The following is a 13,808-nucleotide window of genomic DNA, read 5'->3' on the forward strand; positions in this document are numbered from 1 at the left end:
TCTGTGCACACTGGATTTGCACAGCGAGCAGTATCGTGTTCCCTTTGGCTCAAAAATCCAAAATATGCTGCTTACCTGCAAAATAAAGAAACAGATTCCCTTCACAGACTTCCTCACGCTTTTATTTTTTACTCATTTTGTGGTTGCATTTGTGGTTGTACTTGCTGGTTGCTTTGGAGTTCAGCTAAGCAGCTAACACGTGGCATGAGGAAAACAAATCACCTGGCATGGCTCTCATTCCTGTGAGTAGGTGTGACTGCTCTTGAGCATGAATTTCTCTGAATGGATGAAACAGTAAGAAACATTCCTTTGTTCTTCTAAGATGTCAGAAGACTCAAGTGTCCAAGAAAAAGAGGATTTACCATTACCTCCTTCAGCAAGACATCAGCCAGAATTAGAAGAAAGCTGTAGGACAAATTCTCCGCAACCTAATCTGCCCCAGCTTTCCAAAGAAATGTTATATCAACAGAGGCAGAAATGTGAACTGAGGCGTCTCCTGAAGCACACCCATCCAGAGGTGAAGATGCTGGATGATGTTGTAGATGAAGAGCTTGCTGAAGTTTTGAGCTCAGAGAGGATGACAGCTGACGTAACTGGATACGAGGGAGAGGTCCTTTCGAAACGCTTGATATTTGAGAACTGTGGCTCGAGTAACAAAGTGTCTCACTACACCCCCAAGATGCACATGGAAGGGGGACGTGAGAAACAATGTGATTTTAGTAAAACGCTGGCTGTTCTGGAGGAAACAAAAGAAACGCCTCGTGCAGAAAGTGCTAAAGAGGTTATGGAAGCTGAAAAATCTCTTGGTATTAGTCCAGACACTGACAGAGAGTGTGAGGAAGAGACGGTCAGACTAGACGTTCAGGCTACCAGAAGGATATTTGAGAGTCAGTCTGTGAACATGTCTGGGCCAAATCTGGGTAAAATCCAGGGAAAGGTTTCTATTAACGGGGATGAGACAAAGGAAGTCCAAAAACAAAAAAAGCTATTTGAAATGGCTTGCAGTGAGAGTATACACAGAAAAAATGAAAGCACAAGCAATGATTTAGCAACAGAGCCCCGTGAACAACCATGTCCTCATGTCAGTCAAAGAACTGAACGCGACTTCTCATGTAATGATGAGTTTTCCACTGAGGAAGCACTCTTTGAAGAGGAGTCTATAAGCTTATCCGATTTGGAAAAGAATGATGAAATTATTAAAACAAGGGCAGCTCTTTTTCAAAACAACCCCTTTATCTCCACCAACATACAAAGAGAGCCCTCCGTTGTGCATACATCAAAAACTCAAATCACAAGCGGTAGCGGTGCAAGTGAGGACAACACGACCACCAATGTTAAAAACAGAACCCATCTTTTTGAATCAATGCCATTTGACAAAATTAGACGTCAGAACAAGGATGAAATTGAGACAATGGTGGAGAACATCAAGGAAACGCTGAATTTCCTCTACCAGATTAGAGTCATCCAATCGTTTGGCTTTATCATTGAGGTCAATGAGACAATGATTGCTAAAAAAGCTAAGTTTACACTATCAGAGAGTGGGCCTGAGATAAAACATGACGAGGTGGCTGAAGGCGGTGCCCAAAACTTCATACTCCAGCTGCTACCACGGGTAAACCTAAAACCTCAGGTCACTTACCTAAAGGAGGACAGCAAAGGGGATATCGAGACCACGGCGGTGACGGCACCTGTTCAACAACATCAGTTCAATGCGAACAAGGACACGGAGTTCAGAACTGCCAGTGTGGTTCAGCTTGTTGAGGATATTCTCAATCAAGATAACTCTCTGAGAAAAGGAGTGGTAATCCAAGAGGATGACAACAACTGTGCCAAAGTCATTGTTTACTCCCTCTACAAATACCATAATGAGAAGGATGTGAAGAGCTTCGTCCCTCCAAAATGTGCTGAATGTGATCAATCAGAGCTGGAAAGGGGTGACATGAGTAAAAAAGGCCATAAAGAAATAAAAATTGCTACTAAGTCAGTCCAAGGTGATCTACTTGAACTCTCTCAAGAACAAACATGCCCAGGATCAATAACACCTGAAGGGAAAGTAAAGGGGAGTGTAAAACTATTCAAAAGCTGCATTGAAAAGGGAGATTTTGAGTATTTAAAAAGTCTTCAGACTGAAGAAGCAGTTCAAGAACTCCCTGAAAACCAAACTATGGCTGGACAGGAAGTTCTTCATGAAAAGGAAAGTGATCAAGTGCAGGAAACTACTGAGTGGGTACCCGTGGATGTAAAGAGGCTTAAAAGCATGTTCTCTGGAGACCCAAGTCAACACCAAGCAAAGAAAAAGATCCACAAAAATATATACGCAGGTCAAAATGTCTCTACAGAATGCAGTTCTGGGGTATTATCTCATGTGCAGGAAAATAGTACAAGCAGTGAATGCACTGATGAAGCACAAGAGCAAGCATGTCCCAAAGTTGCGACGCAGGAGTCCTATGAAAAGTTTGAGAAACAAGATCACGAGCTTGGTGCCCACGAAGCTCAATTAGTCAAGGTGGTAGATCAGAATGAAGAGATCTCTAACCTCCAAACTGCACTGCATCAGTCATCACAAGAAAAACAAAAGACTATTATTCAGAAATCATCTGAGGAGCTCTTTCCCTCGGTTACAGCAGATACTGTGAAACGCTCAAGAGTAGAAGAAGAATTTCCTCAAGAAAACTTCACCTCAGCACAGAAAACAGATTACCAGCACAAAAATATAGAAACAAGCCACAAAGATGCTACTCCTGAGGAAACACACACTCCTGAATCGTGCAGCAACAAAGGTCAGGAAGGTGCAAGGGGGGCGCAGAAACAACCTTTAGAAACTCCTATGGTCACTACACAAAGTTTGGAAACAAGTCCTGCACAACAGGAGGATGAGGAAGTTGTTTTTCATGGTAAAATTAAAGCAGCTTTGCAATCTTTAGAAAGATCTAACGTTAATGTCACAAGAGGAGATTTTAAAGCAGCTATGATATACAGAAACTCTTCAAAGCCTCACAGAGAAAAAGCTCAACACGTGGATGTGGTGTCTATTCAAACGACCAGTGCTGACGAGCTTTTCACTGTGACTGAAAATGAAGCAAGTCAAATATCAGTGAAACAAGAGGCAACTGCAGCAAATCCAGAGCCTCCACACCAAAACGAAACCCAGAGTAACCCAACAACGAGACTCATTTTAGAGAAAAGCAAAAAGCCTACTGGTCCAAAACCAGCCATTCCACCTAAACCAGAACATCTGAAGGAGAAACAAAGCAATAACGAGTCAACCCAAAATAATTCTGATATCAAGGCAGAGGAGAAAAGAACCCAGGATTTAGCAGCCAAAAGTGATACGAGTGAAGCAGATGAAAGTCACATAGATTTCCATGATGCATTTGAGAAATTTGGAGGTAAAAAGACAAAGACTGCCCCTGTAAAGCCCAAAAGACTGAAAATCCCCCAACCAGACAACAAAAACCTGAAACCAGTGGCTGGAAATAAAGAAATGTCTGTTCTTGCACATGTGGATCCAGATGTGGCAGAAATTACAAGCAATCAATCATGTGACACCTGTGGAGAAACCACTGACAGTCGAGACAAGCATGAGAAAGAAATCAAGAAGCAAGAAAGCAAAGTCGAGATGAGGGAAAAGAAAGGGCGAACTGAGACTGACGACGAGCGCCGACAGCGACTGTCAGTTCACATGGATGAGATCGTGAGAGGGAACATACCAGCAGCAATGGAAATATTTGACAACTTACGAAAACAGCGGGAACTGCAGAGCTTTCTGAGCCGAGTTGAAGAAATTGAAAAAGACACAAGTGAGGTTGATGTAAGGTCTCTGAGGAGAGTTTTTGAGAACGTCCCCGATTGGGTTGTCAGCTCTAACAAAAAGAAACAAAACAAGGTCAGAGCTGACAACAAAGACGAAAGGTTGCCAGTATCAAGAGAAAGCGCTGAAAACAAGTCATCGATGGCACACGTTTTTGGAGATCTTGAGCGAGCGAGTGTGGAAATCACGACTCTTAAAGAGGAGACTTTAGCAAGAATCCTCGATGTAGAGGAAGCCATAAAGAAGGCACTTTATGCCGTCTCTACACTGAAATCTGACTCAGATATTGCTGGCTTATCACGTCTGTTCAAAGAATCCTTTGGGGTTATACAAGGATCCCCATCCTCTGGCGGTGATAATAAAATTAGCATTGGGTCAAGCAGAACAAAATCACTGAAAAGTGCTACCATGCAGGGAAACACAACTAATTCAGCAAGGCAAGATGCGAGCACTGATGAAGCCTCTGGGAAACCTCAGTCGAATCCTCCACCTTCACCTGCGTTTATCACTATCCAATCAGCAGCTAGAAAGACAAATAAAACCGACCTGGCACCACCAGAAGCTTTGATCTGCCCGACGTGTCAGCAGAGCCAAAAGTTGGAGGAGACTTTTCGGACGACAAAGACGCTGATATGCAACAGCCCTGCTCAAAACAGAAATGACCCACGAAAAGAAGGTCAGAAACAATCCACCTCCATCCCACTCAGTCCTCGACAGCTCAGCACGCTTGAGGTTCAGACAGACTGTGTCACAGGAACAAAACCAGTCACCGACAAACATGAGAAGACCGAAGGATCCGGAACAACGTTTTAATCTTCCAGGACCTCCACTGTGGTCAACTCTCAGACAGAAACAGTGACATCGTCCACAAGGCATGTCATAATCAGTCCATCTACAATTCAGGTCACCACAGACCCAGAAGTGAAGCTGCCAATCAATCAGACTGATAAATCGGTGCCTGAATAGGAGCACATTGGCAGCGTTTTACCTGTTCGTTATGTGAAAGCTGTCACATATATGACTGTGTATGAAAAGAGATCAATTATAAGGCTTAAAGTTTGGGTTTTTGCTTTTGTATCTATTTTGATCTTAAAAACTGTCTTTGATTTGCATTATAATCAAAATATATATTTGATTTTCACTTCTCATTTCACTGTGGTTTACTATAAATGCTTTTGGTTTAAAAAAAAAAAAAAAAAAAAACATTTCCACTAAGGTCAGTCTTGTTTTTTTTTCTTCAGTTTCAACCGGCTTCTCGAGAGATGTGCTCAGCATGTCTGAAGCCAGTCTATCAGATGGAAAAAATAACTGCAGACAAATACTTTTTTCACAAAGCGTGCTTCTGCTGCAAACATTGCAAGAAAAAATTAAGGTGGGATGTTGGACTTATACAAAAAACCTGCAACATTAATCAGTGATTCCTCTTGTCTGATGGATTAGTGTCTTTGTCCTTTTTTAAAAACTTTATATTGTTTATATATATAACTTTCCAGCTTTATAACTTTATAACTGTAAGTAGATATGTTAGATATGTAAATATCTAACATATCTAATATGTATTACTAAATTGAAATATTTAAAAAAAAACATACTAAACTATGAATGTTAAAACTGGATACTCACGTATTTTGTGATCTGCAGATATGTGATGCTGCAGCATGTAAAAACTTGGCCAAAATGCAACTGCACACAAACCAGGCAAGCAAAAAATAAAAGAAACAAACACAAAGACTTTCCCATATTTCCAGTGTTTGTTATCTTAACTGCAATGTCTGCACATATCTCTGAAAACTATGTCAGGGAAATGTATTTTATTAAATGTCTTCTGATGCATAAACTGTAAATATACAACAGACTGTTTTCCCCCAAATCCTCATTCAACAAGCCTCTAGGGAATGAGGAAAAAAAAACGAGCTCACAGCAGTTGAGCCACAAACAGGCCGGGGGGGGGGGGGGGTGTTAGAAAGTCTTCTTAGTGGCCCTGTGAATTTTTTCCATATTTAGCCTGTGCTGATAAGACTGTTGGTTTGTGATCAAACAACAATTTTTTGTAAATATAGTGGAGCTTAACATGCTACAAATGATGTTTTTCTCCATTTGCATCATTACTAAGCAATGAACTCCGTTCAGTTCGACTTTGTCAGGTTAAAAAGTCGTCAAAAAAATAAAGAAAGATAGATTAAATCTGTTTTTTGTGTGCTAATGTAGAATTTGTGAAATTTTAGAAAACTTAAAGACTTTAGCCCTGTTTTGCATGCTACATCATATATATCAATCTGCTCTGTGTCACTGATGGTGATTAACTGATCTTTGTTCATGTGCTCTTATAGTCGGCATCTTTTAGACTTTCCTTTTTTTCTCTCATCTCCCGTTCACAAAGCTGAGAGTTAACTTGAACCACTTGGCAAATGGTTACTACTAAAATATAGGCTACAGGATAAAACTACTAGCAAAGCTAAGGCTACAAACAACACAAAATAAGAACTTACTAGGATAGATAGATAGATAGATAGATAGATAGATAGATAGATAGATAGATAGATAGATAGATAGATAGATAGATAGATAGACATTTGCAGTTAAACGTTATCATTTGCCACCAAACATTTCATCTTTGAAACATTTTATTTAGTCCAATATGTGATGCAGATAACATAGCAATTGCTAATTTGATTCAATGTTCAGATTAGGACCACCTGTAAGTTTCCCACTATTAATTAGAAAAGTGGAGATATGCCAGAATATGTTTAAGAAGTAGCTGAAAGATGTTTACATCGACTGTTAATCAAAAACTGTCCCCACTACTCTCTTTATTTTGAACAATGACTGACAAACCTTGTGCTCATTTATAGCATGTACAGTTACGCGCCTTTAAACGGTGAGTTCTACTGCATATTTCACTACCAACAACTGTTCAGACGAAAGGGGAATTACGATGAGGGATTTGGACACGCTCAACACAAGGATCGATGGCTTTTGAAGAATGCAGCTGATTTGGTGCATGATGAATCTGAGGCATGAGCAGTCAGTAGACATGTAAGTACCACAAGGCATTTTGATTTTATGAATGTTTGACTAATTCCATTGATTGATTATTATAAAATTGGGCTCTCTTTCTATCCTCAGCTCAGATGAGACGGTGAAGGCACAGAATCTGTGTTTGAGGCCATCCTGTCCAAGCTTTGCAGTGTGTTCATGTGCTTCTTGTTAATGAATGATAGCGTGCCGAGACATAACCTACAACTTAATTGCAACGATAGGTAACTAAATTTAGAAACTGGGCAGGGCCTGTACATACTCACACATGTAAATGCACTTTAACTTAAAAGTGAATTTACAAAATAACTTTACAGCTTTTAAAAATAATTCTTGTAAATACTGTTGTAAAATGCAAAGAATTAAACAGATTAACATTAAATTAAGAAACTGTTTAAAGTGCGATAAAAAAATAAATCAGAAATTAGCTTGATTTTATTATTATTGCATAAAAGCAATAACACTTAGGACTTTTTTGTTGTTCTTGTTTTATATCGGTAATACAAACTATGAAAAGGCAAATGCATTAGGATTATTATGTCTGTACAGATCATAATAAAGAAGACACGTTCCTTCACTTTCCATTACTGCTGAATTGTCGGTGCTCCATTCTCCTTCCTGAGTGCTCATAAATTACATTTAAAGGTGCCATAATGATTCTGTTCACTATAACTGTGATTAGCTCTGTGACATAACATTTGAATGAAAATAAAACTGCATTAAATTTTACACGAGCACGGAAAGAGCAAAAAGAAACCAAATAAAACCAAAATCTTGACTCTCCTCTGGTTTTGGGATTTGTCTAAATTTCTACCTGGCAGCAGAGCCTCCTCATTGAAGCGTTGCATCCCCAGCTCTTACCTCCACAAATACATCTAATTAATATTTAAACCAATACAACCAAAGGCTGTAAAAACAGTCCTCTCACTTCCTTCCCACTTCACTTTATCGTAGTAGGTGACACATCACTCAAAACACCAGGCGGTAACTTGCAATATTTTATTTATCCAGTGCATTTAACAAAATACTTTGCATAAAAAAAAAAAGGTTTCACCTTAGTGCAAGAGACAAAAACATAGAAAAAAATACTTCTGTACATGCAGACAACTGAGATAAGTTACGCAATCTGTGGAAAACTGCTCTGATTACAGACACTGTTAACTTTTAGCCCAATTCCTCTGTCTGTAAATGATGTGTATGGATCTCAGCAAGTTTGTTGTAACACAAAAACATAACTAAATATATGGCTATATCCATTTTTTGTACACTTTTAGAAGTTAATATAAAAACTGAGAAATTCTCTTTCAATAACTAATAATCAGCCACTTAATACACTGTACATTTCAGTTTTTAACATAACAAATTTATACTTAGTCCCATTATGGTTTCAATAAAAATTATAGCTTGTGTTCTTCAACTTCTTCAGCACAATATCCGTCTCCCTTTGCTTCATTCACTGGGTTTCTAAGTCAAAAAAAGAAGAAACACACTTACTGATAGTGCATTTATCTTACTTCAGTGTGATCTGGAAATTCAACATTGAGGGTTTCAGGCAGCAGGAAAGAGAAACATCCAGCAACAACAGGGACAATGCCATATACTAGCATTGGGATGATGGGATGGTAGCTTTCCAGTTGCCTGATCAGTGGTGCGATTATACCCGCAACTCAAGCACACATGGAGTTCAGACCTACGCCATTATGCCTGCACAAACATAAACTGGGGTGATTTTTGCAATGCTTTACATTTTACTGATTAGCTCGAAAAATCAATCAAACCGACACTTAGCAGAACTTGTTGCTGTAAAATTCACTGTAAGATTATGTACTAAAACAAACACAAAGAAAAGAAAATCTTGCTGTTACCAGAATCACTGCTGGTGAGTGACGTTACCTTAAAACTCTGGGGTATAATTCTGCTGTATAAACGTAGGCTGTGCTGAAAGAAGCAGTGGCAGAAAATTTCCCGAGCACAGCTAAGACTGTTACCACCACGGAAAGATCTGATAGGGCAACAGTAGAAAATCACATGGAAAACTCAGCCCTCGAGTGACTTTTTCTTTAAATCATAACAATAGATTTCAGATCGGGAAGATACCTTTTGGCACAGCAAGGACCACAAAGCAAGCGGTACCTCCAAAGAGTAGGAAACACGCTTGACATATCCTCCTTCCAAAGTGCTGAATTAGAGTCATACCGCACAAGTTTGCAGGAATTTCAACAACAGCAAAGATCAACTGTGTGAGATAAACATTCCTACATTCAGACTCAGTCCATAGAACAGAAGACTAGAGCAAACCTAGAGTTAGAGGTCACAGTGATATTTTTAGTTTCAAGTTGTTTTTGTGATTTATTGTTTAGTTATTAAAGAATACAGCATGCATGTGATTTCCATTTGAGAAGACGCACCAGTCAAAACCCATTATCAGAAAACGTTTTCTCAGATATGAAATGCGGAAGATGTCCAGTACGTTTCTTCTTTCAGATGTAGTCTCCATCTCTATCTGAAGGTGGAAAAGAATCTTTAGAAAACATTGATATCATATGGATAAACCAAAGTTCTCTGTGTTACATGTTATTCACATTGTTTAGGACATCTTCTGGTACTTTTTTCTTATTGACTCTGGCTGCCCGCTGGAGCTCCTTTAGTGCCTCCTCCTTCCTGCCCTAAATGATCAGCCATTGAGGCTGATGCTGGCAACAGCCTGTTAAAAAGCAGATTCAAACCTGTATGAGCTTTTAGTTTTCAGCAATGTTTAAAAATATGTTCATTATGATGTGAAAAGCTTCTGACCTATAAAAAGCCACCAGGACAATGATCAGAGGGTAAAAAAGCACTAGCTGCAGGATTCTCCAGTTTTGGATCAAATAGGCAATACCAGCCAGCAGAATCTGTCCAACAGTGAAGAAAGCTGTGATGGACAGATTCTGCTAAATGCAGACTTTGAGGGATCAGTCCATCCCAAGGCTGTAAGATAAACAAAAAATTACGCATAATGGTTTATTTCTGCTTTAATGTGAACAAAGTAAGTTAATAGATCACATCCTTTGTTAAGCAATGACAGCCATGAAGAGTCAGATTAGATGGACAGCGTTTGTTAACAGCAGTTTTCAGATCTTGCCACAGATTCTCGATTGGATTTAGACACCAGACAGGTCAGGGATAAAGTTATTGAGAAATTTAAAGCAGGCTTAGGCTACAAAAAGATTTCCCAAGCCTTGAACATCCCACGGAGCTCTGTTCAAGCGATCATTCAGAAATGGAAGGAGTATGGCGCAACTGTAAACCTACCAAGACAAGGCCGTCCACCTAAACTCACAGGCCGAACAAGGAGAGCGCTGATCAGAAATGCAGCCAAGAGGCCCATGGTGACTCTGGACGAGCTGGAGAGATCTACAGCTCAGGTGATCATCGTGAGGCAACATGAGTGAAGTGTCCTGAACATAAACCAGGTCTTATGGATGTTTCTTTTTTTGTAATTGAAGTCTTTATTTGTTTTTAACATTTTAACATAACAACATAAACTGGACTGGGCTAAAAACACCACAGCACTTTACAGGAAGGGCCAGAGTCGTCTCTATTTTTTGAGGCGACTGAGGTCCTTCAACATCTGCCAGAAAATGCTGAGGATTTTCTATGAGTCTGTTGTGGCCAGTGCGATCCTCTATGCTGTTGCATGCTGGGGGAGCAGGCTGAGGGTCGCAGATGCCAACAGACTCAATAAACTGATTCATAAGGCCAGTACTGTTGTGGGGAGGGAGCTGGACTCCCTCAAGGTGGTGTCGGAGAGGCGGATGCTGTCCAAGATAAAGACAATGTTGGATAACACCTCCCACCCACTCCATGACATGTTGGTCAGTCACAGGAGCTCGTTCAGTGAGAGACTGAGATTACCAAAAAGCACCACTGAACGACACAGGAAATCTTTCCTGCCTGTGGCCATCTCCCTGTACAACGCATCCACTTAACACACTGGTTACTGCTACAACTACACATGTTTCTTTTCCAGCTATTTATTTATGAGTGACTTATGTATGTATGTATAAAAAAAAACAAAAAAAACCACCCAGCACGCCCCTGCGGGCGGTTTATCCTTCAAGCTCGGGTCCTCTACCAGAGGCCTGGGAGCTTGAGGGTCCTGCGCAGTATCTTAGCTGTTCCCAGGACTGCGCTCTTCTGGACAGAGATCTCCGATGTTATTCCCGAGATCTGCTGGAGCCACTCGCCTAGCTTGGGAGTCACCGCACCTAGTGCTCAGATTACCACGGGGACCACCGTTACCTTCACCCTCCAAATCCTCTCGAGCTCTTCTCTGAGCCCTTGATATTTCTCCAGCTTCTCGTGTTCCTTCTTCCTGATATTGCTGTCATTCGGAACCGCTACATCGATCACTACGGCCGTCTTCTTCTGTTTGTCTACCACCACTATGTCCGGTTGGTTAGCCACCACCATTTTGTCCGTCTGATATATATATATATATATAGCTGGATAGCGTAGTGGTTAGACTACACGCCTTTGGAACAGAGGATCGCAAGTTCGATTCCTGCCTGGGGCGTCTGTATCCAGTAAGGGTCCTAAGGCTAGACCCCCTATGCTAAGCAAGCCTACCGCAGACATGAGCGAGACAGATAAATATGAAGGCATGCCGGCTCGGACGTCGCCCGGATCAACAAGGTCCGCGTCAGGTGTTGAGGAACCAGGGCACCCTGACGAAAAGTGGGCTACTGGAACAAGAAGGCATCGGTGGGCAAGAGACGAAAACAGGGCGTTGTTGGAATGCTACTATGCAAGTAACCCCGGCGGAAGGGGCTACATGAATAGGATGAGGGACCTATGGATTCTTCGATACCCAACATCCACAATGACGGCGAAACAACTAGTAGCTCAGTGTTCCAACATTCGAAAGAAGGGACTGCTCTCACAGCTAGAGATTGACGAGGTACAACACAAATGCTACGGCAAGGAGGAGTCAGGACGCCAGGTCAGGGGGGAGATATCATCACCCCCACCCGAGATTGGGTACATAGCCCCAAGTGCGATAGGAGAAGGATCGTTGAGTGCGAGAGGAACTGACCTGAAAAATAGGATCATGGCCAAGCTTGAAACCTGGATCCCGCGTAGCCGGTTACCAAGATTACGTGAAGTTCCCTCAGAAGGTCTGCTAGATGATGTTAATGCAGCACTACGGGCAATACCTACAACCACGATTACCGACACTAACAAGCTGATCTACAATACGGCAACAGTGATCAGTGAGATGCTTGGCTACAAGTTGAACAGCGACAAGGGGCAGTACCCTCCATGGAGAAGGAGGCTAGAGGGCAAGATCAAAGTAGCACGGAGGGAGGTTAGCCAACTAACGGAGTTGCAGAAAGGTGCGACAAATAAGGTGCCTAAGAAATACAGCAAGCTGTCCATACCTGAGGCCTTGGAAACTGCCAAGCAAAGACTCACAGCCTTGGCCAGCCGCTTGAGGAGGTACACCAGAGAGATAGAAGGCAGGAGAATAAACCAGCTGTTCTCCACAGAACCAGCAAAGGTGTACTCTCAGTGGCAAGGGAACAATAAGAGAACAGCACCACCAAGGCTGGAGACGGAGCAATACTGGAAGAGCATATGGGAGAAGGATGCAACCCATAACGGCAATGCTCAGTGGCTAGAGGATCTGAGGGCTGACCACAGCGACCTCCCTGAACAGGGTCCAGTAACCATCACAGTGGCAGATATCCAAGAAAGGGTCTCCAGTATGAAGAGTTGGACAGCACCAGGGCCCGACATGGTTCACGCCTACTGGCTGAAGAAGCTGACTGCACTCCACGAGCGTCTGGCAGCACAAATGAACCAGCTGCTAGTTAACAAGAGACATCCGGAATGGCTAACTGAAGGCCGGACGGTCCTGATCCCCAAGGACCCCAAGAAGGGACCGGTCCCCTCCAACTACCGACCAATAACCTGCCTCAGTACTACATGGAAGCTCCTGTCAGGCATCATATCGGCTAAGATGAACAGGCACATGAGTCAATACATGAGCGGGACACAGAAAGGAATTGGCAAGAATACCAGAGGCGCAAAACACCAGCTACTGGTAGACAGAACAATCAGCCGAGACTGCAAGACCAGACTGACCAACCTGTGCACTGCCTGGATTGATTACAAGAAGGCCTATGACTCAATGCCCCACAGCTGGATACTGGAATGCCTAGAATTGTACAAGATCAATGGGACCCTAAGAGCCTTCATCAGGAACTCAATGGGGATGTGGCGTACAACACTAGAGGCAAACTCCAAGCCCATAGCACAAGTCACCATCAAGTGCGGGATCTACCAAGGAGATGCTCTGTCCCCACTGCTGTTCTGCATAGGCCTGAACCCCCTCAGTGAGATCATTAACAAGACTGGCTACGGATACCAACTACAGAACGGAGCAGTTGTCAGCCACCTCCTGTACATGGATGACATCAAGCTGTATGCCAAGAGTGAACGAGACATCGATTCACTGATCCACACTACCAGGCTATACAGCAATGACATTGGAATGTCGTTCGGACTGGAGAAGTGTAGTCGGATGGTAACAAAGAGAGGGAAGGTAGTCAGAACTGAGGGGATTGAACTACCAGAAGGCAACATTGCAGACATAGAGGACAGTTACAAGTACTTGGGGATCCCACAGGCGAATGGGAACCATGAAGAGGCCGCTAGAAAAGCTGCAACCACCAAGTACCTGCAGAGGGTCAGGCAAGTCCTGAGGAGTCAGCTGAATGGTAAGAACAAGATCCGGGCCATCAACACGTACGCCCTGCCCGTGATCAGGTACCCTGCTGGGGTAATAGGCTGGCCAAAGGAGGAGATAGAAGCCACTGACATAAAGACAAGAAAGCTCCTTACCATGCATGGAGGGTTTCACCCCAAATCCAGCACCCTGAGGCTGTACGCTAAGCGGAAGGAAGGGGCCGGGGACTGG

The 13,808-nt window shown here is 42.4% G+C and overlaps 2 protein-coding genes across 2 annotated transcripts in view; one reads left to right on the forward strand and one right to left on the reverse strand.

Moving 5' to 3' along the window:
* The window catches only part of LOC146625598 (uncharacterized), a 36,447-nt gene extending 29,340 nt beyond the window's left edge, over nucleotides 1-7,107 (forward strand). The window contains exons 15-17 of the mRNA XM_085362196.1: nucleotides 323-5,183; nucleotides 6,664-6,847; nucleotides 6,938-7,107. Of these exons, the coding sequence (XP_085218322.1) occupies nucleotides 323-4,624 (4,302 nt within the window). The 3' untranslated portion in view covers nucleotides 4,625-5,183; nucleotides 6,664-6,847; nucleotides 6,938-7,107. The remainder of the gene's footprint in view (nucleotides 1-322; nucleotides 5,184-6,663; nucleotides 6,848-6,937) is intronic.
* Nucleotides 7,108-8,352: 1,245 nt separating this feature from the next.
* On the reverse strand, nucleotides 8,353-9,841 carry LOC146625599 (solute carrier family 22 member 13-like). Its single transcript, XM_085362197.1, is given in 9 exon segments — nucleotides 8,353-8,551; nucleotides 8,741-8,849; nucleotides 8,945-9,100; nucleotides 9,103-9,145; nucleotides 9,252-9,350; nucleotides 9,430-9,531; nucleotides 9,533-9,551; nucleotides 9,641-9,758; nucleotides 9,838-9,841. Coding segments are annotated over 9 exon segments (849 nt in total).
* Between the last annotated feature and the right edge of the window lie 3,967 nt (nucleotides 9,842-13,808).

This window comes from Diplotaxodon limnothrissa, linkage group LG9, assembly GCF_057381915.1.
Source record: "Diplotaxodon limnothrissa isolate DT_005_m linkage group LG9, D_limnothrissa_male_GT1.1, whole genome shotgun sequence".
NCBI lineage: Eukaryota > Metazoa > Chordata > Actinopteri > Cichliformes > Cichlidae > Diplotaxodon > Diplotaxodon limnothrissa.